This window comes from Haemorhous mexicanus, chromosome 13, assembly GCF_027477595.1.
Source record: "Haemorhous mexicanus isolate bHaeMex1 chromosome 13, bHaeMex1.pri, whole genome shotgun sequence".
In the NCBI taxonomy this organism is placed as follows: Eukaryota; Metazoa; Chordata; class Aves; order Passeriformes; family Fringillidae; genus Haemorhous; species Haemorhous mexicanus.
The window spans coordinates 21109564-21137474 of NC_082353.1; the positions used below are offsets into that span (position 1 = coordinate 21109564).

Below are 27911 nucleotides of genomic sequence, written 5' to 3' on the forward strand. Positions count from 1 at the left end.
GAGCCCTGAGTGCCACCTCCAGAAATTCCTGGGACACCTCCAGGGATGGGCACTCCAAACCTCCCTGGGCAGCCCTTTCCAAGGCCTGAGCACCCTTTCCATGGGGAAATTCCTGCTGCTGTCCAACCTGAGCCTCCCCTGGGGCAGCTCAGACTATGTCCTCCTCCTGTCCCAGTTCCCTGGAGCACAGCCCGACCCCCTGGCTCTCCCCTCCTGTTAGGAGCTGTGCAGAGCCACAAGGTCCCCCCTGAGCCTCCTTTTCTCCAGGCTGAGCCCTTTCCCAGCTCCCCCAGCCTCTCCTGGGGCTCCAGCCCTTCCCAGCTCCGTTCCCCTCCCTGGGCACGCTCCAGCCCCTCAGGGTCCTTCCGGAATCGAGGGGTCCAGACCGGGGGGTGGGATTCCCGCTCCATTCTCGGGCCACTGTCCCGCTCTGTTCCCGGGGCCATTCTCTCTCCATTCCCGGGCCGCTGTCCCGCTCCGTTCCCGAGGCCATTCCCGCTCCGTCCCCGCTCGGTTCCCGCCCCCGGGCGGCGCAGGCGCGCTGCGGGCGCAGGCGCGGAGCCCCGCGGGATGCGGGCGCTGCTGCGGCGGCTGCACGGCGCGGCCGTGGCGCTGCTGCTGTGGCGGGGCCGGGCTCCGTCGCCGTCCCGGCCCGCCGCCTCCGAGGTGCTGAGCCAGCACCTGCGGCAGCGCCGCCTGCCCCACTGGACCTCGTTCTGCGTCAAGTACAGCGCGGTGCACAACGACCAGTTCGGCCTCTCGCACTTCAACTGGCCCGTGGACGGCGCCAACTACCTGGTGCTGCGCACCGGCTGCTTCCCCTTCATCAAGTACCACTGCTCCCGCGCCGCGCCGCAGGACCTGGCGCTGCAGGACGCCTTCTTCACCGCCCTCAAGGTGCTCAACGCCGGTGAGTCCGGCCCGGGGCGGCGCCCTGAGGGGGCAGCGCTGAGGGGGCGGCCTGAGGGGCGGCCTGAGGGGGACGGGACCGCGGCTCGGACCGGGCAGCTCCGCTCCCTCTCCGTCTCCTTTTCCTACTCTTTCCTTCTCTCTCTGTCTTTCCCCTGTCCCTCACCTTCTCCTCTCTTTCCTCTGTCCCTCACCTTCTCTCCTGTCCCCTCTTTTTCTCCTTTCCCTTCCCCTCCGTCTCTTTCCCCCTCGCCCTTTCTCCTTACTCCTCTGCTCTCTTTCCCGCTCTCCCTCCCAGGAATTCCCGAGCTGTGGGCTCAGGCCGGCCAGAGCCGTAACTCGGCCCTGTCGGGGGGGTTTGGCCGAGCTGGTGTTGCTCTGACCCCTGGGACAGCCACAGATCGCACTGTCGGGATTTAAGCCGCTCTCGCCTTTGGCAGGGAGGTTTTCCAGCTGGAAATCCGCGTGCCGGGGAGGAACTTCTGTCCTCTGAGCAGTTCTGAGGCGAAACTCTTTCAGGCAGTGTCTGGTGCAGGAATGGTCAGGCTGCTTGGATCCTAATGTGCTGCTGGAATAGAAATCCTTGTAATAAAAAGGCTTTATCAGCACCTTATTAATATAAAAGTAGATGTAGTCAAGTTTTGAAGTATATTATTCCAGAATTTTGGCTGCAGATTCAATGCTTATTTGAATGCCAGCATTGACAGTGCCAGTGCCATAACATTTCATGCATTCTTTATTTTCGTGTTTAATTTCTTAAAATTTCCCTTTTTTTGCGAGTTTTCAGTGACTTTTTCCAAACATGTCTGCTGCTCTTAATTTTCTGACCTTTCCAGGCTGATGTACTGAGAAAATACAATCACAAGGATTGGTTTCTTAATAGCACCTTTAAATCTGATTTTCTTTTTCCCTCCACCCAGTCACACCTTTGTTTTTCTCACAACTACCCCTCATGTTTCATATTTAAATGATTGGAAAACATGATTAAAAAGGCAATTTATTTCCCTCAGAATCCTGCTTAAGCACTTAGCTTCAAGCATGTTAAATTTGGTGTTTCTGAACTCAGGGCCTAAAGCCAGCTCTGTTTTTTCCTCTATAACAAACAGAATATTGTCTGTAATAGATGGATAAATTGCAGTGCTAAAACATGTCACTTTAAATATATATATATATATATATATATATATTTATAAAAACCTTTTTGCCCATTGCAGTTCTGTTGGAGCTGGTAGTTTTGACTGCTGATTTTCCCCAGAGCAGCTTCATGTTGATCTATGGATTCACTGCCTATTTTTTTAATTTCTGCTCTGACATAGACTCCAATAACTTAAGTGGATATTCTGGGAGTTTGGGTTTAGTATTTGAATATATATATATTTTTTTAATCACTAGAAATCGTGTGTACATGGCAATGTTTCACTTCTTTCATGTTGTTCTCCTCCTGTTTTCTTTTCCTAATAATTCCTGCATATTGCTGCTTCCTGCCCTGTGTCAACAGGAAAGGTGTTGAGCACTGATTGCTGCATTTAAATAAAGACAAAATATTTCTAAGGCAGCTTTTCCAGGGGTACTTTCCCTCTCAGTTCATTTAGGAGTCACCATTCCTGGCTCTGAATTTGCAGTTTGGATTTCACCCTGTGTGTGTGTAACGTGTTTTTATCTCTCCTCAGGCATCCCAACTTTACTGTATGGAGTTGGCTCCTGGTTCTTTGCCCGTGTCACAGAGACTGTTCACACCAGCCATGGCCCAGTCACTATTTATTTTCTGAATAAAGAAGATGAAGGAGCCATGTACTGAACTGATTGGCTGTCCTCTGGTGGGTTCTGTGCTACAAGTATCTGCTGCCTTTGACTAAAGAAAACTAAACAATTTGGTTTCTATACTGTGTTCTCATACTCAGTGTGCTCTTTCAGGAAGCTGCCTGGACTTTTGGTCATGAGAGATTTATTTTTGCAGAGATGTGAAGCTGAAGAATTAGAATTTCTGAGGGTATGTCTGGAGATCAGGGACTGGTGCTGCTGGACAAACTTGTGATCATTTAAAGAGATGCATTTATCAACTTAGAGAACTGAATTGTAGCCTGTGGGCAGGCAAGGAAACTGTGAATGCACTGACATTTCCAGAATGTCCCTGAAAAGATAAAGCTGCTCAGGTGTAGATCCTGTCTAGGTATTTCACAATGAATTCATTGTCACAGGTGTAAGTGTATCTGAATAAATCCTTGGCACTGAGTGGTCACCATCACCTGGAAGAGCCTTTGGGGGGAAAAAAAGCATGCCCTTAAACAAGTGCAAGATGGCTGTAGTACATTTCTTGAAATTATATTTAAATAAAACATCCAAAATATGTTTGATGCTTGTATCTTTTGCAGTTCTTGAGCTCCAGGTGTGTGTTGTTATTTTTCTTTTGATTGCTTTATAGGTAAGTACAAAATCTAAATGATGTAGAAGATTTAGCCCCCGTGCCAATTCACAAATTGCTGTTGTTTTTAATTAATGGGGAGAATGAGAAGAATAATACAAGAATATCTCAACTTTTGGATGCAAAATGACTCATTTCTCCAGTTGCAACCAAGCACAGCTTTAGGCACAAACAATGACAAAACAACTTCATGAAACCTGGGCAAAAAAAAAAAAAAAAAGCTTTTTGGGAACTGTTTGGATGGTGAAAATCTGGAATGAATGGAAGCAGGGAGACCTGTGCAGGATCTACTGCTGGTGCTGGGATTCAGAGCCAGCAATTAATGCTGTCAGTTCTAAATCCCTCAGCTGCTGATGGAAGTTGGTCATTCCGGTTCTCATGAGTCAAAAAAGAAATGTGAAATGGGTAGGGGCTGCTTTGAAGGGCAATCACTTTTCCTCAATAAATGATTATCAATCCATGACTACAGTATAATGTCACTTAAATACTTTTTAACTTCATTCCAGATAACAGAAGTGTTTCCCACTTAATGAAGCAACACACGTGGCTTTTCTAAAAGCAGCACCAAACACTTTAATCAGAGAAGTGCTTGCACTGTTAAATTTTGGAGAATATTCTTGCCACAAGTTAAATGCCTCAAAGAAGCAGAGATGGCATTGCAAGGCCCCTCGTTAATAAGAAAAATTGCAGTTAGCATTTTCCTGGAGCTGATTTTCACTGCAGCCCATAAGTTTAAAGTCAAATACTGCTCATTCACTGCCACAGAGCTCATCAATACCTGGCTGTAGAGGTTTAGGCTCAACCCAAGGTTGATAAAATGGTTTTTAATTACCAGACCATAAATACAGCTCTTCCTTGGAGCTGCAGCTCCTCTCCCTGCAGCTCGTTTGATTTCTGGTAATGGGCACTGCTGACTTTGCTCACCTGTTTTCCAATAAGGGCAGCAGCACCCCCTGGCCCTGCAGTGATGGGCAGGGCTCCTTGGAGAGCATCTCTGACAAACTGCCCTATTGATTGCTGCAATTCCGGGCTGCTTGCAGCATTAAATAGAGCCCTGATCTCTTGTTCAATGATCTCACTGTGTAACAATTAAGCAAATGTAATATTTTCTTGTATTACATGAAAATCAATGGACCTCTTGCTCTAGGAAGTTGATGGTGCTAAAGGATGAACTGGGAGATGTCTGAGGGCAGAGTGCAAATATGGGATGGCTCATTCCCTTCACGAGGGCTTGGGTGGGAGCTCTTGCACTTCTTCAGAGGGAAAATGAGCCCTTTGTAAGGGATAATGTGAGTTATTAAATCATGATGAAATCATTTTCACGTGTGACTATAAACCCAGCAGCTTGTTTCAAAGGTAAAACGTTTCATCTGACTTTCACTCTTTTTTGCTATAAATACCAACTTCTTAGCCTCTATTTTTTATCACTCAGGTTTTGGACTGAGCGCAAGATATTGAAGGCCAGCAAGATTTGCACCACCCTGTCTCAAAAAATTCTGCAGCACTCAGGGATAATTGATCCACAAGTTGACCTTTTTGACTTCTGACAGATTTGATTTGCCCTGCCTCCCACTCAGAACAAAGTTTAGTTCCCCCTGCAAGCCTCGCCTTCATTTTCTCTCTGCTGATGTTTAAATGAGGGAGAGATGAGCTTTGTTTCCCCTCCCTTAACTACTCCAGAGAAACGAAACCCCGAGGATCAGGTGGCTCCTCCTTGTAGCACCTCTTTAAATAATAACGATCCTCGTGGGCACCTGAAGCTGGAGGAGCCGTGGTGTCACCCCTCAGCCGGGTCAGCGGGCTCGGGTGTCCCAGTTAAACTCTGCTGCTGTCACTTAATGGGAAATGCAGCTGCTTTGCTGAAAGATCAATGTCCAATAAAGGCTGCACAATCAAATCTTGTTGCAATGATTGAGGTGCTTAATTGCCTTTCAAAGATAAGGTGGTAATCAACACACGTTCAGCTGATCTTTTTTACCGCTTCAATTACACTCTAATGGCAGAGCCAAGGCAGGATCTTTAACTACTTATACTTATTAAATCTTACGTGGCTTCTGAAAAATTACTTAAGCCCTGCAATCGATAAAGCCCAGCTCTTAATTACTATATTTCACTTTTAGGCCTTTTTGTATGCTTGATAAATGTTTCACCTGAGACTCCACGGTGCTAATGAGTTACCCCAAGAAATGCCCTTTGCTGCTGCTGTCTCCAAATTGTGCTTAAACATCGGTGGGTTTGTTTGTTTTCCTGAAGTTTTGGGGCTGCTGATGCAAACGTGGTCCAGGCAGTTGGTTTTATTTAAATATTTTTAGATGTAGTATCACTCTTTTTATCACCAGTTGATGAACTGCTTGCAGGTGGACCCAGTTCAACACGAAATTCTTAACTTGTTTTCCCCACTTTAAATTAATTCTGGATTTAAAGATTGGATTGGGACTCCTAAATGTTTATGATTAGTACACTCATATTGTCTGAAAAATCAGTTTTTGTGCTCCTTGCCTGCTCCCCTCTCTTTCCCTGGAGCAATATCCAGAGCCTTTCTCCTGCTGACCCTCCATTGACTTGGGCAGAATTTAAATCTGTCCTCACCTTACCTTGCGTGTTGACCTAAATCTCCTCACGAACCATAATTATAGATCTGCCTGATGTATGTTATTATTATTGAATGAAATTTAGATTTTTTTAATAGTTGAATGCCCTTAGGCCTCTGGTTTAGAGCAACTTTTCCTGAAACAAAGGGGATTTTGCCTCATGTATTATTTACTGTGGCCATTTAATTTATATTGGCTTTTGCTGTAACCCCTCAATCATGTTCACTACAGAAAAGCGAGTTAATAATTCTGAGAGTTGTCTTCATTCCTTTCCCTATTTCTGGAAATAGAAGTCATGATTTAAATTTTGGGCTGTATTTTTCAGTTTCAATACTCCTAAGAACAAGTGGCAGCTTCAGCACTGCAGCCAGGGCATATAGAATAAAAAGTGTCACTAATATATTGCAAGTTTGCTTGAAAGATTTATTTCTAGAAAGGAGTAGGATGTTGGTTTTGCATTCAAGTCCTAAAAAGTCGAATGCAAACAACTTGGAGTGATTTTGAAAGTAATTGCATCACTTTAAGCACAGTTTATGAGCCCTGTTGTAGTTCATTATAAACCCAATTTATTTCTTGCAGTGATATTAATAATCCTAATAGAATTAAAAGTGGAAAACATGATTAAAAGCAATCCTTCAGACAAAAACTCTGATCAAGGGAAGTTTCAAGTTTCAAATGTAAATATCAGGTTAGAACACTGATTTTTGAGCAAGATTACGAAGTCAAACCTGGTTTTTTTCCTTAAAAGAAGAAATGCCATTAGATATGATTGTTGCATGCTCAGTGATTCATGGGCCTGCTTATGTACTTTGTGAGATATGAATTATTTAGGAAGAAAAATCACAATAATTGTGTTGTTACTCAAGAATTTATAGGTTGACAGAAAAACAATTATGCAGCCCCTGGAGCTGGTCTGAAGGGGTACAGGAGCATCATTAACCACACACAGCCCAACTGCTGGAGTTACCTGGTCACTGTGCATCACAGAATCTGCTTGTTTTCAAAAGTTACTCATCATTTAAAGCAAAACCAAAATATTTACTAATTTAGCCTACATCAAGTTCACTGTTGTTATGTTTTCCTTCAGTTCAAGGTGGGTTTGCTGTGAAAAAAGAGCTTTAAAAGATTTGCTTAGGCCAGTGAATTTCCCTGTGAACTGAAACTAGGATGAATTGATTTCCTGATATTTGGGTCCCAAACAGTCCTTTTGGATTCCAGAGAAGCTGCAGAGTGCCTGGGAGGGGCAGTGGGAGCTGGAAGTTGCAATGCCATTTTTAAGGAGTCTGAATTTATCCATGGTGCACCTGGTGAGCCTTTGCAGGAGATGCCTTTCAGGGAAGAATATCTTTAGAAAGCCTGGACACTGCTGACCTATTTTTCACCAGCCTGAGGGAATTCAGTTTGCTGCACTCACAGGCAATTGAAAGGGAAAAAAAAGTGAATTTCACCATGATATGTTATTTATCAACATAGAAAGTCAGATATTTATATCTTCCCAATAAGACAGGAAAACGTGTGTTCCTAAAACAACCATCAGGTGCCATTTTCTCCAGGAAACTGAGAATTTGTCCTTTGTTATTTATAATTGCAGCCTAGAAACTGGTGCAGGGAGGAAGCAGGGATGGTAAATTGAATTTGGTGAACCAAGAGCTGGCACAGAGATCCTGATTCCTCCAGGTGTGTTTTACACTCAGGGCCTGAATTACAGGTAAGGTGGCACAGCACTGGTGTTGGAACACAACAGTATTCTAAAATATTTTCATAGTTAAATGGGAATGATTTAGCCTGTTGCCTAATAAATACAAATTATTTCTAGGTCATACATGATGTACATATTATTTACATAATATATAATATTATTTTTATTATAACATTATGTATTTTATCACATTATTATAACATTATATTAGTATATTATTTTTATTATAACATTATATATTTTATTACAATATTATTTTATTATTTACATGATATAGTATTATATATGTATACTAATGCATATATTATTAGTTACATATTATTGTATACACATATATTATTATATACATATTATATATGTATAATAATGTATATATACACATATATATGTGTGTATATATGAAAATATATATGTGTATATACACATATACATATACATATGTATATATGTATGTATATGTATATTTTATATATATATAATTATTCCTAGGACAGAGCTGGAAAAATTCTAGTAATAATGAGATTATTGGAGATGCTGAGTAGGATCCAGAATGAAATCAGCATTTTCTGCCTCTATCCTTCCTGTGCCTCCTTTTATCCAAGGAGATGAGTGCAGGACTGGAGGAATTGGGACTCCTAATCTGGGTTTTAATTCACCGCTGGGCATTTTCACCCATCCCTCTCCTGAGAATGAGCTCCCACCTCCCTCCTCAGGCCAGGAGAAGCCGAATCCACATCCTGCCACAGCAATATTCAGCAGCAGAGCCAGGGGAGGCAGCTCTTGTTTTCCTCCCTCTTCTTTTTACAGAGTTCTGCTGGAGGGACCCAAAACTCCATTACAGGCTGTTTGTGGCAGAGCAAAAATAGAAAATTTCTTGTGCTGGGCAACTTCCTTTGCAGTGGGAATTAACCAAGTAATAACTTCTTTCCTTACTTTTGGAGTCAATTATCCTGCTCAGCAAATCCCTGGGAGACAGCATTTTCCCATCCTCACGGAGCCTCCTGCGAGATTATAACGATTTTCCTCCTCACTGTGTCAGCATTCTGGAAATAAATATTTATTTCCTGGCGTGGCCAGCTCGGGATGCTCCGGGTGCTCTCCAGCGGCGCCGGAAAGCAGCAGAGAGCAGCAGCACACTGCAAGTGGCAGCTGCTGGCAGCACCGAGGGAGCCTCTTCCCCCTCGCTGACAAAAACCTGAATTTAGAGAACTTGTGGGCTTCACCAGGCTGCAATTAAAGCATTGACACCTCGGTCCTCTGCGGATTTTGGGTGGTGTTCCCTTGGGGGTGAGCAATCCTGTTGGAGATGTGGTTACAAATGTTGTGGGGTCTGCATTTAGTGGGGAAAATCAGGCTTTAATTATTTAAATTATTTTTAATGAGGATTCTGGAATCCTTGTACTGGGAACTTGAACTTTTTACAGATTCTTGGGCTACTCAAATGCAGAAGTTCAAGAATATTTTATGTTAAAAAATCAAGGATTGTGTTCTCACAACACCAATTTTCCCCCACCATGAAAGAAAAATATAAAAATTAATGTTGGTGACATCTCATAGCAAAACTCCTGCAGCATGATGAAAGAAACATCAACTATTTGCTTCAAATGGTGTATTTCAAATGAAAATTTCTGATTAAAGTTGGTTTTAAATAAGTCTGTGGCAAAACCAAACCTGTATCAATAACTACGTGCTCGATGTGCTGTACTTCTCAAGATATAAAAACCCCTCAAGTTTGATTACACAAATCAGAATGGGGGATTAAGGCTGTGATTAGCCCAGGAAAATCGACGTAATATTTATGCAAATTTGGCAAATTGAGTTGGTTTTCCCCATCGTCTCATAAATGAAGAAGACATTTTAGAAAAATTGCAGGTCTATAGAAATTCCATCATTTTGTGTCCTATTCTTTAAAATTTAATGGAAAATGACTCTGATTGAAATGGAGCTGAGTGAGAGGTACACAGGGACTGCAGGTAAAAGGTTCATTTGAGCAGAAAGATGTCTGTGTGGGCACCACCAGTCCCTTAGATCCTTAGGAGCTGGGGCTCTATTAATTTTTCGTATAGGAACTAAATTATAAAGTTATTGAACAGAGAGAGAATTTATCTCTGCTAATGGCCATTGAATTTTTTTTTTTCCTAAAGCTCAAACAAAATAGAATCCGAATATGAAGAAGCTTGAAGACGTTTCAGGAATTAAATATACCTCCCATTCCCCCCCTCTAAATTGATAAAATAACTCAAATAGTCCAGTTTGTCAGAGATGATCATGTGAGAGAGTGTGATAAAATGCACAGATCAATAGCCCACAATTGAGATTAATGCCGTTCTCTTTAAAAAAAAAGAAAGTGGATTGTTTTATGCTGCAGAGCTGTGTGGAGCAGAGAGCTCTCCCTGTGCCTTGTGGCAGTGAAAAGCTGGTTTGAAAAGCTGAATTTGGGGTTTTGTGATGGCACAGCTGTCAGAACACTGTCTTTGTGGCTGAGAGGGACAGGGATTGTCTTTCACCAGGAGGATGGATCGTGGTTGGACCGGGCTGGTTTCAGCTGCATCCCTGACAGACGGGCAGGACTCAGAGATGGCAGAGTTGTACCTGGACATCGACCCCGGAGAGACAGAACGTGGAGGAGCCGTGATGTGTGTGAGTGACACTGCTGGCACCACTGCCCCGAGCCCTTCCCTCACCTGCTCCTGCAGGCCTTGGGCTGGCCCAGAGCCCATCCCAGTGCCTGTCCCACAGCCCATCCAGCGCCCATTCCCAGTGCTTGTTCCCAGTGCCCAACCAGTTCCCATTCCTGGTGCTCATTCCCAGTACCTATCCCAGTACCCATTCCAGTGTCCATTCCCAGTGCCTGTTCCCATTGCCCATTCCTGGTGCCCATCCCAGTGCCTGTTCCCACTACCCATTCCCAGTGCTCCCAGCACCCATTCCCAGTGCCCATTCCCAGAGCCTGTTCCCAGTGCCCATTCCAGTGCCCATTCCCGTACCCATTCCCAGAGCCTGTTCCCAGTGCCCATTCCAGTGCCCATTCCCGTACCCATTCCCAGTGCCCATTCCCAGAGCCTGTTCCCAGTGCCCATCCCAGTGCCCATTCCCGTACCCATTCCCAGTGCCCATTCCCAGAGCCTGTTCCCAGTGCCCATTCCAGTGCCCATTCCCAGTACCCATTCCCAGTGCCCATTCCCAGAGCCTGTTCCCAGTGCCCGTTCCCGTACCCATTCCCAGTGCCCATCCCAGTGCCCATTCCCGTACCCATTCCCAGTGCCCATTCCCAGTTTGCTCCGCAGGGACAGCGAGGCAGGGATGGGCAGAGCCGGGCACGGAAGCCCCGAGCCTAACCCTGAGCCAGCACCGCCGTGCCCCTCCCCGTGTCCCGAGTGCCACATTCGGGCATGCCCGGGCACTTCCAGGGGCAGCGACTCCCCGAGCCCCGCGGGCAGGTTAGGGCAGCGGGCACGGCCCGGAGTTCGTGTTTGAGCCTATGTCTGTGTTTGTGTTTGAGTTTTTGTGTTGGTGTTTGTGGTGGGACGGCCCGCACCGAGCCCCGGCCGGGGCAGCCCCAGGCCGTCCCTCCGCAGCCCGGCCGCGCCGGGAGCTCCGCACCGCTTCCAGCGGGAATCCCGGCCCGGCTGGATTCGCCTTTCGCTGCGCTTTTGCTGTCAGAACAGCAGGCACAGAGAGAGGAAAGCAATCCCCCGCGGGGCCGGGCCCGCCTGCCCCCGCCCATGGCGCCGCCTCCCCTTCCCCTTCCTCTTCCTCCTCCTCCTCCTCCTCCTCCTCCCGCTGCCGCCGCCGCACATCCCCTCCTCCCGGGGCTCCGTTTTGGTTCCGGGGCAGCGGCTCCTTCCTGCGGGAGGGCGGTGCAGGCTGTGCCCGGCCCGGCCCGGCCCGGCTCGGCTCGGCCCGGCCCGGCGGCCGCAGCATGTGAGCCCGCGGGGCGGGGATGCTCTGGCTGCTCTGCGGCCCCTGCGGCGCCATGGACAGCCAGGCGCTCGTCATCCGCATCAAGATCCCCGACGGAGCCGCCGTGGACTGGACCGTGCACTCCGCACCCCAGCTGCTCTTCAGGGATGTGCTGGTGAGTGAGTCCGGCCGGGACCGGGACCCCCGAGCCAGCCCGGGGGGTGCCACCGGGACCCCGCTCCCGGCCCGGGGGGTGCCACCGGGACCCCGCTCCCGGCCATCAGGCGATGCCGCCGTGCCCGGCACTGTGTGCCCAGGGTGTCCGAATCCCTGCCGGGATGGCGGGAGGTGTTTTTGGGGTGTGTTCTGGCGGAATGTTTAACGGGAGAGTGGTTTTTGTCCGTCCCGGGCCAGCGCCGGCGTTGCGAGGTTTCGGGAGGGTGCTGCAGGTGCCAGGCAGGGGCATCGTGCCCTGCTTTGGGCTGGAGGGAACCTCTGGAGTGCCCAAATCCGCCCCGCTGCCGTGGGCAGGGGCACCTCCGGGTCAGGGCGTCCCCTCCTCCGTGCCTTGGGAAGGAATTCCCCGCTCAGAAGTGCCGGGCTCTGCACCTGGGCTGGGGCCACAGCTGCTCGTGGTGCCATGTCCCCTCCCGGGCTGGGGCTCTGCTGTGCCTCCTGTCCTTCAGCCCCTTCCCTGCTGTGGTTTTATGTCCATCTGCACACAAGGATGCTGTTTGCTCAGAAATGGGAGTGGTGTTTGTGTATCCCACTCAGAAATGGGAGTGGGTGTTTATTGTTTATCCCACTCAGGAATGGGAGTTTGTCCCACTCAGAAATGGGAGTGGGTGTTTATTGTTTATCCCACTCAGAAATGGGAGTGGGTGTTTATTGTTTATCCCACTCAGGAATGGGAGTTTACCCTACTCAGAACTGGGAGTGGGTGTTTGTCCCACTCAGAAATGGGAGTGGGAGTTTGTCCCACTCAGAAATGGGAGTGGGAGTTTGTCCCACTCAGAAATGGGAGTGGGAGTTTGTCCCACTCAGAAATGGGAGTGGGAGTTTGTCCCACTCAGAAATGGGAGTGGGTTTTTATCCCACTCAGAAATGGGTGTTTGTCCCACTCAGAAGTGGGAGTGGATGTTTATTGTTTATCCCACTCAGAAATGGGAGTTTGTCCCACTCAGAAATGGGAGTGGGTGTTTGTCCCACTCAAAAATGGGAGTGGGTGTTTATCCCACTCCTTCCCAGCTGTGTCCTCAGCCCAAGGAGTAGCTTGGGTGCAGGTGATGCTTTCTGCAGCCTGCCCTCACCTCTCCTCCCCAGCACATCCCAGGACTCTGTGTTCCCCCATTCTCTAAAGAAAGCCTTCCCACACCCCCCCTCAGGTGCACGTGCAGTTTTTACTGATATCTATTCTGTTATTAACACTGGAGAGGGATTTTGCAGGTGTTGATCCTGTGGGAAGGACACGTGGGGATGGAGGGCTGGGTTGCTGGAAGATGCTCAGTGCTGGGCCTGGAGGGTTGCAGAGCTCACTGGAAGGGATGACAGAAATCCCAGCTGTCCTTTTCCCAACATTTAGCATTTCCCACAGCTTCCAGGAGAGGAGCAGCACCTGTGACAGACCAGGGAGGTTTTTGGGAGGGGCAGTTTCCCCTTGGTGGTTGCACAAGCCTGGGGTGCCCCTCTGTGCCCTTAAACAAAAGGGGAGCAAATGAGTTTGGTTTTCTCCAACCCTGCTTTGTATTTTCCTTTTATTTCCCCCAAAATAAAGTGAAATTACCCCAGATCCTTGGACTCTCCTTTTCCATCCTAGAATTATTGTAAATTCAGGTTGGTTATTTAAAAGTAAGTAGAGCCAGAGGGTGAGAGAGGATGTGGAGAGGCAGCCAAGCTCCTGAGAGCTCCTGGGTGTGGAGGAGTGAGAAGGTGAGCCAGGAGGGCAGTCAGGCCAGCCTGGAGCTGGGGACATCCCAGAGCTCCAGCATTTTCTCTGCTGAGATGGTTTCTAGCTGGGATCTGGTGGAGAGCAGGCAGAGGGACCAGGGCAGGATGATACCTTGCTGGATTTGTTAAAAATCAGAGTTTCTGTCGTGCTCATGACAGAATTGGAGCATGGTTTGGGTGGCAAGGGACCTTAAATGCCACCCCATTGCACCCCCTGCCCCAGGGACACCTTCCACTGTGCCAGGGACCTGGGGCACCCTGTGCTGCTGGTCCTGTCCTGTCCCACCTGTGCTGCTGAGGGGAATTGCATTTATCCCCTGCCAGGTGCTGCTGGTTGTGTTTCAGGAGCTGCCATCACAGCATTCACCTGGGCTTGCTTGCTCAGATAAATGTTAAATGAAATAAATTGCATTAAATTACAATAAATTTAGTAAGGTTCCAGTCCACTCAGGAGTGGTGGGTCAGATAAGTACAAGAATTAAATGAAATAAATTAAAATAAAAAAAATGAAAAAGGCTCCAATCAACTCAGAAGTGGTAGGTCAGATAAATACAGGAATTAAATGAAATAAATAAATTGATTTTTAAGCTGATTTTTGTTGATTTTGCCTCCCAGTGGATGTAGCCTTGCAGCATTTCAGGCTGGTGAAATTATTCTTATTATTTTATATTTTTAAGGTGATTTTTATTAATTTTGCCTCTCAGTGAGTGCAGCCTTTCAGGCTGGTGTGCAGGTTTATTTCCATCCTCGTTTTCAGAGCTGTTCTTCGTGGTGTCACCTGAAATAAGTTCTCTGTGTCCCAGCTCTGCAGGCCTGGGAGTTTCCAGTAAATAGCTTTATTTTTAAGGCCCCACTAAATGAATTACAATAAGCTTATTTTTTCCCCTCAAGCTGTCTGCATCCCCCTGCCCCTGGTATTTAAGCACTTGGTGTTAATTCTGGGTAACTTCCCATGGTCATAGTGAGATAAAACAGATTTAATTGGAATGGGAGAGCTGTGGCTTCAATATTTAGTTTATATTTGAGCAGAGTTGCACATTTTCTGCTTTCTCACCCATGCTCCTCCAGAGAGCAGGTCTGGTTTTGGAGTTCCAAACCTTGTACCTGCTGTTCCCTGATGTTTCTCCTCATTTTTAGGGGCTTTTCAGTTCTGTATGCCTTACACAAACCCACTCCAGCAAGTGGGGGTAGAATTTTATTATAAAATAAATATATAATGTATTACACATTATATATATAATACATATAATACATTATATAGTATAGTCAGTATATGATGTATATTATAATAATGTATAATATATATTAGATACTATATATTAGATATTTTAATATTCTATTATGTTTATATTCTATTCTACTTCCATTATTTTTATACTTATTTTTATACTTATTTTTATACTTATTTTTATACTTATTTTTATACTTATTTTTATACTTATTTTTATACTTATTTTTATACTTATTTTTATACTTATTTTTATACTTATTTTTATACTTATTTTTATACTTATTTTTATACTTATTTTTATACTTATTTTTATACTTATTTTTATACTTATACTTACTTATATTCTGCCTCCAAGTGGGAGTATTTTATTGCTCAGGATCTCTGTTGTGACAGCAGAAAATCCCCTGTGCAGGTGTAATCCTTTGAAATTTGGATTAATCCCTTAATCCTGGGTCAGCCCGAGGTCTGGGGCTGGAGCTCTGCAGGCATTTGGGAATTTCACAGTGCTGGGATTGCCCTGCCCTGCCAGCCTGGTTTCTCTCAGGTACACTCATTTAATGGAATTATTGTCAGCTGGGCCAAGCCTTGGGGCTGCTGGTGTTTGTTTAGTGCAGGAGTTGGGGTGTGTCACTCACTTATTGATTATTACTCAATCCTTCATTACTTTTTGATTATTACTTGCTATTAAAGAAGTCTCAATACACAGAAAAAGTTATTCTGGAGGGGTGCAGATAAGACAAAAATAAAGTAAAAATTAGATTTTTTTTTTTTAAATCCTATTTCAGGGCTTTGGGAGGTTTGGAATTTTCCAAGCAGAATTTTGGGGTCTCAGAGCTGCCTCTGAAGCTTCCCCCTTAAATCCAGATTTTCAACAGTTTTAAAATCAATTTCTTAGAGGCATCTGTGTGCCCATAGGTGAACGTTGACAAGGGGCTTAAATCTAACACAGTTCAAGTGTGTTTGCTGAGGAATTTCCAGTGTTTAAATTAATGGATTTAGAAATAATTAATACACTCTTCTGTGCAGGCAGGACTCATTTCTTATTAGAAATTGTGGCTTTTGACAGGGGCTGCTAAACCCTGGAGAATGGAAGGATTTTTATCAACATGGCAATATTTTGAGGGTTCTTCCCCTTATTTTTGCCTCTACAAATTTACAATTCCACCATCAAGCCACCCTGCACGTTTCTGGTGTGCAATTAACAGTTTGAATCACATTTCTTGATTTATTTCCCCATCCGAGACGCCGCCAGAAAGTTTTATATTTGTTATTTGCTTCAGTTGGCTCTGTGGAAACCCTGTGCTGCTCTGCCACGTTGTTAATTGTGTCTCTGTGACACAGAATCTTTCATGTCATCCTTCCAGAGGAAAGAGACAAATGGAGGGAGCAGAAGTGGCAGGACATCAGTGCAGCTTTGGCAGGGGGTGTTGTGCACCCCGAGAGGCTCCCGTGGATGTGCTGCCATCAATCCTGGCCTTCATTAACTCCAAAAAGTTCATTATTTTTCCTGGGGGTGGCAGGAGGCACCAGGGAGGGGCAGAGCCACGCTGGGCATTGGTGCCATGCCCTGGTGTGGCTCCTGCTGGGCTGGCAGCCAAGGAGGGGCTGGGAAAAGGATGGAAAAGCTGGGAAAATAATGGAAAAGCTGGGAAAATGATGGAAAAGGAGCTTCTCTGGTACCAGCAGAAAAAAATCTGGGTTGGAGCAGGGATTGGAAATGGAAATGTTGGTGTGGTTTGGCTGGAAAATGGTAAAAGGTGAAAAAATGATCCAAGCTCTTCTCTGGTCCCAGAAAAAAAAAAATAGGGTTGGAGCAGATATTGGAAATTTTGGTCAAAATGTGGTAAAAAGTGTTCTGTGGTAGTAGCAAAAATGGCTGGGTTGGAGGGTGGGTTGGAAATGGAAATGTTGGTGTGGGTTGGTTGGAAAATGGTAAAAGGTGAAAAAATGATCCAAGCTTTTCTCTGGTCCCAGCAAAAAAAAAAGAAATTGGGTAGGAAGTGGAAATTTTGGCTGGAAAATGGTAAAAGTTCTTCTCTGGTAGTAGCAAAAATGGATGGGTTGGAGGATGGATTGGAGCTGGAAATGTTGGTGTGGTTTGGCTGGAAAAGTGATAAAAGCTGGAAAAAATGATAAAAGAGCTTCTCTGGTATCAACAAAAAATCTGAGTTGGAGCAGGGATTGGAAATGGAAATGTTGGTGTGGTTTGGCTGGAAAATGGTAAAAGGGGAAAAAATAATCAAAGCTCTTCTCTGGTCTCAGAAAAAAAAAAAAATAAAAAAAAAGGTTGGAGCAGAGGTTGGAGATGGAAATTTTGGCTGAAAAATGGTAAAAGTTCTTCTCTGGTATCACCAAAAAGAATCTGGGTTGGAGGATGGATTGGAGCTGGAAACGTTGGTGTGGTTTGGCTGGAAAAATGATAAAAGCTGGAAAAAATGATAAAAGAGCTTCTCTGGTATCAACAAAAAATCTGAGTTGGAGCAGGGATTGGAAATGGAAATGTTGGTGTGGTTTGGCTGGAAAATGGTAAAAGCTGAAAAAATGATCCATGCTCTTCTCTGGTCTCAGCAAAAAAAAAAAAAAAAAGGTTGGAGCAGAGGTTGGAGATGGAAATTTTGGCTGAAAAATGGTAAAAACTCTTCTCTGGTATCACCAAAAAGAATCTGGGTTGGAGCAGGGTTTGGAAATGGAAGTGTTGGTGTGGTCTGGCTGGAAAAATGATAAAAGTTCTTCTCTGGTACCAGCAAAAAAGCTGTTGGGTTGGAGCAGGGATTGGAATGGGAATTTTGGCTGAAAAGTGGCCAAAGCTCTTCTCCAGTGTCAGCAATAAAACCTGGGTTGGAGCAGGGGCGTGGGACTGGAGGTGTTGGAGTGTTTTGGCTAAAAAAGGATAAAAGTTCTTCTTGGGTACCCTAAAAATCATCTGGGCTGGGCAGGGGGTGGCTGCAGGTGTGTTTGTGTCTGGGGCTGTGCAGCTGCCTGGGGCTGTCTCTGCTGCTCAGGGGTTCCCCTGAGTTCCCCCCAGGTCTGAGTGTTCCTCCTGAGCTTTGGGGGATTCACATCCCAGGTGGGGCTGACAGGGCCCTCCAGACAGGAGAAAATGGGGTTTTAAAGCAAAATAAAATTAATAGAGCTCTTTTTGTGGCTGGTTTTGATCACTCAGGTGCCCATGTCTCTATAACCCAAGGAAAAAATGGATTTTTTTTTCAGCTGCAGGAGCAGAGAGCACAGAGCTGTTTGCAATTATTTGGGAAGAGTTTTCCTGGAGGTCTGGTGGAGGGGGAGGAGAGGAACATCATGGTGGGAGCAGATTTGTGTTGTGCCCTAAAAGCTTCCTCATTTTGGGGCCCTGGGGAGGGACTCAGGTGACTGAATGCCAATCAGGCTTTTCCCTTTGATATTTAATGATTTTTTTCCTTGCATTTTTAGGATGTCATTGGCCAAGTTTTGCCAGATGCAACAACCACAGCATTTGAGTGTAAGTGTGACTTTTGTCAGCCAATTCCTTTGTCACATTGCTGGGCTGTAACTTTAATACATAAATCATTTTTATGTGATTCTGATTCTATTCTGATTCTATTTATTATTTTAAAATAAGTGATGTTCATTATACATTATGGTTAAATATTTATGCATTAATGCAACTTTAATAATGGCACTAAAGCAGGCAATATTTTATTATTTAATCACATCTGGAATATTTCCACACAGGAGCTTTAATTACCAGCCTGACCTTACCATGCTCTTACTCCTCAGTGCAGTTTTATTGCTCAAATTAAATGAAAAGTATAAACTACCTGTAGGTCTCAGCTTAAAACTGTAACCCTCCAATCCTCCCAGCAAGTCTTTAGGCTAAGATCTGTTCTTCAAACCCTGTTTATTTTTATTTTGGAAGGGGTTCCTGGGGGATTGTCCTGTCTGGAGAGCAATCAGCTGCAGAGGGGAGTGCCCCAGGGGATAAAATACTGAAAAATTGGAGTTTTCTTCCAAATGGAGCAGGCTCCTGCTGCTGTCTTTTAATTTTTATTATAGTTTTCCTTTGAGACGAAAGGAAATTATAATTTTTATTGTATTTTTTCCTCTGTTTTTCCTTGGATGGAGGGGATGGCAGGGTCTGAGTGAGGGGTGACAGAGCAGGCTTGAGACGGGGCCTTTCATTTTCATCATTTTATTTGTATTCCTCCCCTTTTCAGAGCTTTGGGGCTCATTGTGTGTGTGGATGATCAGAGGAAATATCAATTTATGGTCCTTCAAGCCCTATTTAATGCTCCTTTTCTTTTCACACCTTGTCTTTTCCTCTCCCCAGCCAAAGTTTTATTTCCGAACCTCGGCGATTTTCCTGCCCTGCCTGTGAACTCCAGCCCTGAGCTTTGCCTTTTGAGCCTTTTTTCCCTGGATTTGCTGTTGCCATTTGTGTGCCAGCCCTCCCAGGTCCCACTGAGCTGTGTTGGAGCTCCATGCTCCAGCAGGGCAGTGCCATGTGCAGGGGATTCCTGGGAAATTCTGGTTTTTCCTCTGCCTCCCAACATCTGCTCCTGCGTGTCTCTGCTCTGTCATTCCCAGCTGCTGAGCCCATTCCCTGCCATCTCAGAGATGTTATGGATATTGATGCTTTTAAAGGCTTGGTTTTCTTCCCCCCTGGATTTTCCTGTTCTCCATCTCTGCCTCAGGTGGGGATCGTTGTCTCCATCCCAGATTTTTGTGGTTTTAGGTTGGTGTTCCCAGCCCCAGCAGGAATTGCAGATTCTGCTGCTCTCCAGGGCCAACATCTGGTCCCTCAGCACCCTCCCTGTCCCTGGCTGGCTGCAGATTTGGGGATTCTGCTGCTCAGGATTCCTCTCCCATCTGCTGCTCTCTGCTCTCCTCTGAGCCCCTTCCTCCAGTTCAGCTGGGGCTACAAAACCCAGCCAGGATGGGAATTTTAGTTTTGGTTCATGCTGGAAAATCAGGTTTGGGAGCTCTGGGCAGGGAGGGAAGCCTGGAAATCTTTCTGGGTCTTTGGGATGCTGAAGGAGCTCTGCTCAGGGTCAGGACTGAGTTTCTTCAGCTTTTACTCTCTGCCTGATTAGTTTAGATTAAATTTTATTGTTCTCTGCCTTTTCATCCACATATTTTTAATTCCTTCTGTTTGTACCACCGTCAGGAATTCTGCAGCTGGGAACTCAGTTATTTCAAAGGGAGAATGTGGATTTTTTCTGAATATTTTGCTAGAATTTTCCATTTTTCCCTCTCCCCAGACCTTTGATCCATGAATTCATCCCTCTTCTGCTCTCCCTCTGATCCCTCTTGTGGATGTGTGGTGTTCCAGTAGCTCTCTTCCTGTTTGAAACTCTAATTCTGAGGGGTTTATGTTTCACTCTTCTGCATTTCTTTGGAGTTTGTTTGGTGGATTTTGGGGTTTTGTTTTTTTTTTTTTGGTTTGGCTTTTTTTAATAATTTTTTTTGTTTGGGTTTTTTTGTTTTCCATTATTACCTTTCCAGAGGCAGAATGAACAAAATCCTTTTCTCACATAATTTGAATTCCTTGGGTTGTTTTTCCCCCCCAGATTCTTGGTTTGTTTGTTTTGTTTTTTTTTTTTTCCCACCAGATTCTTGGATTTTATTTCCCCCAGATTCTTGGGAATTCCAGCCTGGGGAAGGTTTTAGGGTGGGAATTCCAGCCTGGGGAAGGTTTTAGGGCAGGAATTCCAGCCTGGGGAAGGTTTTAGGGTGGGAATTCCAGCCTGGGGAAGGTTTTAGGGAGGGAATTCCAGCCTGGGGAAGGTTTTAGGGAGGGAATTCCAGCCTGGGGAAGGTTTTGGGGTGGGAATTCCAGCCTGGGGAAGGTTTTAGGGTGGGAATTCCAGCCTGGGAAAGGTTTTAGGGTGGGAATTCCAGCCTGGGGAAGGTTTTAGGGTGGGAATTCCAGCCTGGGGAAGGTTTTAGGGAGGGAATTCCAGCCTGGGGAAGGTTTTAGGGCAGGAATTCCAGCCTGGGGAAGGTTTTGGGGTGGGAATTCCAGCCTGGGGAAGGTTTTAGGGTGGGAATTCCAGCCTGGGAAAGGTTTTAGGGTGGGAATTCCAGCCTGGGGAAGGTTTTAGGGCAGGAATTCCAGCCTGGGGAAGGTTTTGGGGTGGGAATTCCAGCCTGGGGAAGGTTTTAGGGTGGGAATTCCAGCCTGGGAAAGGTTTTAGGGTGGGAATTCCAGCCTGGGGAAGGTTTTAGGGTGGGAATTCCAGCCTGGGGAAGGTTTTAGGGTGGGAATTCCAGCCTGGGGAAGGTTTTAGGGGGAGAATTCCAGCCTGGGGAAGGTTTTAGGGCAGGAATTCCAGCCTGGGGAAGATTTTAGGGAGGGAATTCCAGCCTGGGGAAGGTTTTAGGGAGGGAATTCCAGCCTGGGGAAGATTTTAGGGCAGGAATTCCAGCCTGGGGAAGATTTTAGGGCAGGAATTCCAGCCTGGGGAAGGTTTCAGGGAGGGAATTCCAGCCTGGGGAAGGTTTTAGGGTGGGAATTCCAGCCTGGGGAAGATTTTAGGGCAGGAATTCCAGCCTGGGGAAGATTTTAGGGCAGGAATTCCAGCCTGGGGAAGATTTTAGGGCAGGAATTCCAGCCTGGGGAAGATTTTAGGGCAGGAATTCCAGCCTGGGGAAGATTTTAGGGCAGGAATTCCAGCCTGGGGAAGGTGCTCAGCCTCAGGAGAGGTTCTGGCACTACACAAAACCCGCTGAGAGTGCAGTTGTGAGCACTTTGTGCCCCGTTTTAGACAACACTCCCAGTTGTTGGAAATGAATACTGGAGGTGAAATGCCATTGCTGCCCTGTTGCTGCAGAGTTCCTGTGCAGGTGCCTGCCAGGTTTAGGTGCCTGCCAGGTTCAGGTGCCTGCTTGGATGTGCTGCTGGGGTGCAGACACAGCCTTGCCTGTCAGGGTGTCCCTGTCCCCCTTCCCTGCTGACCTGGTGCCTTCCTCTGGCAGATGAGGATGAGGATGGGGATCGGATCACGGTCAGGAGCGACGAGGAGATGAAGGCCATGCTGTCCTACGTGAGTACTCTGCCCCAGTCCTCCTCTCCCTGTGTTTCTCCTTGTTCCCTTGGTGGTTTTGGCTGCCCAGGGTTTGGCTGGGCCCCATGCCCGTGCTCAGTTCCAGTCTGTGCTGCTCTGCCTGGAATGGAGGTGCTTCCACACCAGGCTCCACTTCAGGAAGGGAAAAAGGAAAAAAGGCTCCTTCACTTACTGATCATATCACAGACATTAGGAATAATGCATCTTAATGACTTTTGCATTAGGTATAGTGCAGGCTAAATGGACTATCAATTTCTTGTATTTTTTATGCAGTACTTAAAGTAACGGCTCATTAAAAATGAACCCCTGGGCTCTAAAAATTTTTCAAAATCTACTTTCATCTGGAGACTGCCTCACCCCTCCTAACAGAGGAGTTTCATTGTAGCTGCAGGCTCAATATTCATGGAGGATTTAAAGCTGTTCTGTGTTTTCCAGGGGAGATGGATGGGGCTGTGTGTGCCTTTGTGTAGGTAGGGGTGTGTGAGACCTCTCTGCATCCCCAGAAATAAAAATAGAAATATAAATAAATATATCCCATTAACAGGAGTCTCCTGCAGAGAAGGGGGGCAGTTACTGATGGCAGCAGAATCATTTGGATATAGTGGGGAAAAAAAAATCTCCTTGAACTTCTCTTTTCAAAGGAAAGGAGTGAGCAAGGGGGGGAAAAAATGGGGATTTTCCCTCTGGGCCAGAAGGGTCAAAATTCCCATCAGTGACCTGGCAGAGCTGAGCCCTGGCTGGGAGCACCCAGAGGTGGTTTTGGGGGAATTCAGAGGATCCCAGACTGGCTTGGGTGGGGAGGGACCTGAAATCCCAGCCAGGGACACCTCCCAGTGTCCCAGGCTGCTCCAGGGATCCATTCCAGGGATCCAGGGGCAGCTCTGGGAATTCCAGCCCAGCCAGGAACTCCTTCCCCACTCTGAAGCCATTCCCTGTGTCCTGTCCCTCCCTCCCCTGTCCCCAGCCCCTCCCCAGCTCTCCTTTAGGATCTCTGAGCCCTCCTTGGATCCTTCCCTTCTCCAGGGGAACATTCCCAGCTCTCCTTTAGGATCTCTCAGCATTCCTTGGATCCTTCCCTTCTCCAGGGGAACATTCCCAGCTCTCCTTTAGGATCTTTGAGCTCCCCCTGGATCCATTCCCAGCTCTCCTTTAGGATCTCTGAGCCCTCCCTGGATCCATTCCCAGCTCTCCTTTAGGATCTCTGAGCCCCTCCTGGATCCATTCCCAGCTCTCCTTTAGGATCTCTGAGCCCCTCCTGGATCCATTCCCAGCTCTCCCACCTGTTCCTCCCCATGCTCCAGGTGGCTTTTTGGCATTTTGCTGTTCCCAGCCCCTCTCCCCTCCCTTGCTGGCTCCAGCAGCTCCCTGGAGTTCCCTCCCCCCAGAATTCCTCCTGGTTCTCTCTTTTCCTGGGAAAATCTCAGCCATTTTTTGCCTTCCAAGTGGAAAACTTGGAGTTTTCCTGGCACAGCCTCCAGATTAATCCTGCCTTGGGAAGGTCATTTTTTTGCTCTGCTTCCAAGCTCACTGTTAAAGTTTCAGTACATTAGAGTTCTGATTGCCCAACTCTCTGCTTTCCCTGCAAAATTATGGGATGCCTGGAAATGACTTCTTTCTGCTCCAGCAGCTCTTCTTCTCTGAAAAATTCTTCTCCTCAGTTTTAAACTAATTTTTTATTTGAGTGTTGCACTGGTGGTTGAACTTCCTGACATCCTGTGGGCTTCCTTTTGGGATGTGTTTACCAGGAAACAAATGTTCTGGGCCTAGGAAATGAGTTAATTCATAATCTTGGGGAAGCAAAATGCTCATTTTGAGCTCTGCAACAAACATGGGGAGGATTGGCCAGCTGGGAAAGTATTTCAGGGAATTTTGATGTGCTGCAGGTGTTCTCTAAAAGGTAAATAAGGTGGATTTTTTTCAGTTTAAGGAGAAAAAAACCAATTCTCTGAGATTGGACTTTGGAAGAAAATTATAGCTGGGAAGATATTGGGGGTCATTTTTGTGTTTGTTTGGGGTCATTTTTGTGTTTGTTTGGGGTCATTTTTGTGTTTGTTTGGAGTCATTTTGATACTTTGAATCATTTGGAACCTTCCCTTTAGGTTCTTTGCTTTATGAATTTGACAAGAACTTAACTCAGGTCTGGAATTCTCTCAGATGATGCAGAAGTGCTTTGAATCAGGCTGGTTTTGGGGGGTGTAAATGGGATTTTTGCAGTGCTGGGCAGTGCAGTTAATTAAGGACAGCTGTGGAGCTGGTGTCTTGTATCTGTATAAAAAGGCAGTAATTTTTTTGACAGCCACTGATTGGAAAGTTGCTTGCAGCTCTCTGGCAGCAAGGGCTACACGCTCTGGATCAATAAGTGGCAAATTTCCCATTAAAAAGAATACCTGAACAATGTTCCAAATAGCCACTGGCATCTTAATTTTCCATGGAAACCTGCAGCTGGCCTGTGGAGGACAAGTCATTTCCAGACAATTTTTCCAGACTACTTGTTAACAGTTATTGCTGTCCCAAAAGGTTGACAGCTTACATGATTGATATTTCATTTACTTGTCATCACTGGTGAGTAATGGAGAGGCTTTTTCCTCCCTCTCCCTCCCTCCCTCCCCCTCTGGTGTGTTTTTGGGGGGGCAGGAGCTGCTCTCAGGTGGGAATATTTCAGCTGGCTGTTCCAGGGAGGGAGCAGGAATGGTTCTGTCCTCTGTGGGGATGTCTGCAGGTGGTGGGATTCTGTTGGGGAAGTGGGAATTCCAGAGTTGAAAGCTCATCCCATGGGCAGGGATGACTTCCACCACCCCAGGGGGCTCCAGCCTGGCCCTGGGCACTCCAGGGATCCAGGGGCAGCTCTGGGAATTCTAGCCCAGCCAAGAACTCCTTCCCAAATCTCCCATTCCCCACTCTGAATCCATTCCCTGTGTCCTGTCCCTCCCTCCCCAGCTCTCCTTTAGGGTCTCTCAGCATTCCCTGGATCCTTCCCCTCTCCAAGGGAACGTTCCCAGCTCTCCTTTAGGATCTCTGAGCCCTCCCTGGATCCCTCCCCTCTCCAGGAGAACATTCCCAGCTCTCCTTTAAGATCTCTGAGCCCTCCCTGGATCCTTCCCCTCTCCAGGAGAACATTCCCTGCTCTCCTTTAGGGTCTCTGAGCATTCCCTGGATCTCTCCCCTCTCCAGGGGAGCATTCCCAGCTCTCCTTTAGGATCTCTGATCCCTCCCTGGATCCCTCCCCTCTCCAGGAGAACATTCCCAGCTCTCCTTTAGGATCTCTGAGCATTCCCTGGATCCCTCCCCTCTCCAGGGGAGCATTCCCAGCTCTCCCAGCCCACACACCTTGCTGGGTTTTGGTGCTCTCAGCTCCTTTTCCAGCCCTTTTTGCCCATTCTGAGCCTTTTTTAACCAACAGCCATCCCTGGCTCCCTGCAGCAGCTCCTGCTCCGTGTCCCAGGGGGTCTGCAGGGATTTTTGGGATCACAGCTTTGGGATCCTCTGTGCTGATCTTCAGCACTGCCCAGAATTCCAGATCCCTTGGGATTCCCTTGGAGTTTTCAGACTGCCCAGCTTTGGGGTAATTTAGGGGATATTTGGGGTTTGTTTGCACCAGCTCTGTGGCTGTGTCTGGTGTCGCTGGCTCCTCCAGCTGTGGCAGCTGCTGCATTTGCTGTAGATATTTCCTGCTGTCAATATCTCATTTCCTCACCTGCTGGAGCACTCCCAGGCCTCCCTGCTGAGGCAGGAGCAGCTCCCTGTTTAAATCCCTTTTTGTGGGAGCACTGCAGGTGGGAAGGAGCCATCTGAGGGCTGACCTGCACCGTGGCAATGACAGAGAAAATAAACCACGCAGAACTACACAACCCATAAGTGCTTGTACCACTCCTGGCCTACTGACTCATCTCTTTTTGGGTTTTTTTGCAGTATTACTCCACAGTGATGGAGCAGCAGGTGAATGGACAGCTGATAGAGCCCCTGCAGATCTACCCACGAGGTAATGCTGGGCAAATCCCAACTGTCAGCCCAAGGAGCTGGGGCTGGAGCAGCTCCTGGCACGTTCTGGGGAGGTTTAAATGCACAGAGCATCCAGTTGACCTCTTCGTTTGGAGAGAGGAGGTCATTATTGTGGGGAGAAAAGTGCATTTATTGCATAGAAAGCAGCTAATTTCCTGCAGTAAATTAGACTAACGAGCTTTGCAGAGTTCATATTGCAGTACTCTGAAAGAGCTCACTGGTGGTGGTTCTTTCCAAGCACAGCAGATGAATAACAGAACACTTGGATACTTATGGAAATGGGGCTTTTTAAAGCAGTTTTAATGTCATGAATCACCCTGCCAGGCTGGGGAGTGTCCCTGTCACCGCTGTGGCACGTGTCTGCCACAGCAGCTCCAGCCAGGACAAGTTTTTGTCTGAGATTTGGGCTCTTAGTGCTGCCCAGATATTCACAAGCACTCCAGTAGCTCTCCTGAGCAGGGAGAGGTGCAGTCAGCTCTGGGGGCTGAGGCAGCTCACAAATGGGTCACCTCCAAGCTGACAGAATCCACAGGCAGCCCAGGAGGGTTTTTGGGAATGCTGTCTCTGAGCTCCAGGCGTGGCTGGGAAAAGCCTCCTGCATGCCAGAATTCACTCAGACCTCAGTGGCCAGGCTCTGAATCTCTGCCTCCTGATGGATGGAACTGAGAAGGTTTAAATTCTCCAAGTAAATCTCCCAGCAATAAATTAATTGAAATAATTAAAAATTAAGCTCCCCTCACTGAACTGATATTGCACAAATAATCACACTGTGAGGCTCCCAATTAAACATTCCACACTCCCTTTACTTACAGCTCTCTGAAGTTTGCATTGGGCAATTAACCAGGAGCCTCCTCAGACCCTGCTAACGAGCTCTCCAAAGAGCTGGGTGGGATTCTTGGGGGCTCCCTGGGCTCCCCTGGGAAGGGGACAGGAGTTTGAGGGCACTGTGGGAAGTTGGGGTTTATGGGAAGTTGGGGTTTATGGGGTGTGGTTGGGAGGGGACTCCCAGGTGTGGGAGCTGTGACCTCCTCAGGGCGGGGAGAGGGAGGGGTCTCCTGCCTCTTCCCAGGCATGGATCATGGCATCCTGGAATGGTTTGGGTGGGAAGGACCTGAAATCCCATCCCATGGATCCCATCCCATCCCATAGTAATGGTTCCATCTCATCCCCATTCCCATCCCATTCCTTTCCCACACCTTCCCCTGTCCCAGGCTGCTCCAAGCCCTGTCCAGCCTGGCCTTGGACATTCCAGGGATCCAGGGGCAACCCCAGCTGCTCTGGGAATTCCAGCCCAGCCCCTCCCCACCCTCCCAGCCAGGAATTCCCAATATCCCAACATCCATCCCTGCCCTAACCCATTTAAACCACTCCCTGGGTCCTGTCCCTCCATCCCTGGTCCCAGTCCCTCCCCAGCTCTCCTGGAGCCCCTTCAGGCTCTGGAAAAGCTCTGAGGATTCCCTGGATCCTCCTCTTGTGGCTCAGAGGACCTGGATGATCCGAGGAGGTTGGAAAATCTTGGAATTTTCCTTCCCATCTGTACATTTCCCTGTAAGCTCCCAGTCCCAGGAGCTGCCAGGGGCTGCTCACACCTGACCCACCCTGGGTTTGAAGCACATTTTGGGGTTGGAATTTCTCCCTTTGCCTCATTCCTGGAGAGCCAGCCCTGGGGATTCCTGTTCCTGCTGCTGGCTCCTGGATCATCTCCTCTGGGAATTGTCTCAGTCCTCACCCCTGCCTCAGCTCTGGCTCTGCTGCATTTCCTCCTCCCCCCTCCCTCCAAACTCCCCACACCACCCTCAAACCCCTTTTTCCCTGGGTTAGAACCTCAAACCCCCCAAAGCTCCCTGAGCTCTGCAGCTCCTCTCAAATACCAACACAATCACAAAACCTGCTTTCCTGCCTTTTTTTCTGCTTTCCTGCTCTTTTTTTTCCCCTTTTTTTCCCTGCTTTCTTGCTCTCTTTTTTAAATTTTTTTCCCCCTTCCCTGTCTCCTTGTCCTGCCTCCCTAATGAACACCCCAAATTTGGGCAGCCCTTTTCTCCTGAGCCCTGCTGGCTCCCCACCTTCCCCACCTGAGAGCCCCAGCAGCACCCACAGCTTTTCTGCCTCTCATTTCCTCTTCTTCCCTTCCAGAGATTCCTTGGCAAATCCTTTGAGTCCTTTCCTC

At 47.2% G+C, this 27911-nt stretch overlaps 2 protein-coding genes across 13 annotated transcripts in view; both read left to right on the forward strand.

Annotated features, from left to right (window-relative positions):
- Positions 1 to 562: 562 nt before the first annotated feature.
- Positions 563 to 11314, forward strand: C13H15orf61 (chromosome 13 C15orf61 homolog). 11 transcript variants are annotated; one of them, XR_009488190.1, is made up of 4 exons: positions 563 to 897; positions 2580 to 2726; positions 7514 to 7630; positions 10132 to 10610. XR_009488190.1 is itself a non-coding variant. In XM_059858740.1 (4 exons), exon 4 carries the CDS (start codon positions 10136 to 10138, stop codon positions 11096 to 11098), a length of 963 nt encoding a protein of 320 aa, XP_059714723.1. In that variant the 5' UTR covers positions 2704 to 3331; positions 4764 to 5560; positions 7514 to 7630; positions 10132 to 10135; the 3' UTR covers positions 11099 to 11314. The 11 variants fall into 11 exon arrangements, 9 of the variants coding, with proteins under 9 accessions (XP_059714728.1, XP_059714732.1, XP_059714727.1 ...); XR_009488189.1 differs by having other exon boundaries at positions 563 to 910; positions 10132 to 10596; XM_059858740.1 differs by lacking the exon at positions 563 to 897 and adding an exon at positions 4764 to 5560 and having other exon boundaries at positions 2704 to 3331; positions 10132 to 11314.
- Positions 11315 to 11450: 136 nt separating this feature from the next.
- Positions 11451 to 27911, forward strand: part of MAP2K5 (mitogen-activated protein kinase kinase 5) — a 127604-nt gene continuing 111143 nt past the window's right edge. The window contains exons 1-4 of one of the 2 annotated variants that reach the window (XM_059858739.1): positions 11451 to 11699; positions 18132 to 18180; positions 21657 to 21724; positions 25655 to 25724. In XM_059858739.1, coding sequence (XP_059714722.1) covers positions 11565 to 11699; positions 18132 to 18180; positions 21657 to 21724; positions 25655 to 25724 — 322 coding nt within the window. In that variant the 5' untranslated portion in view covers positions 11451 to 11564. The remainder of the gene's footprint in view (positions 11700 to 18131; positions 18181 to 21656; positions 21725 to 25654; positions 25725 to 27911) is intronic. The other variant, XM_059858738.1, reaches the window with a different exon arrangement.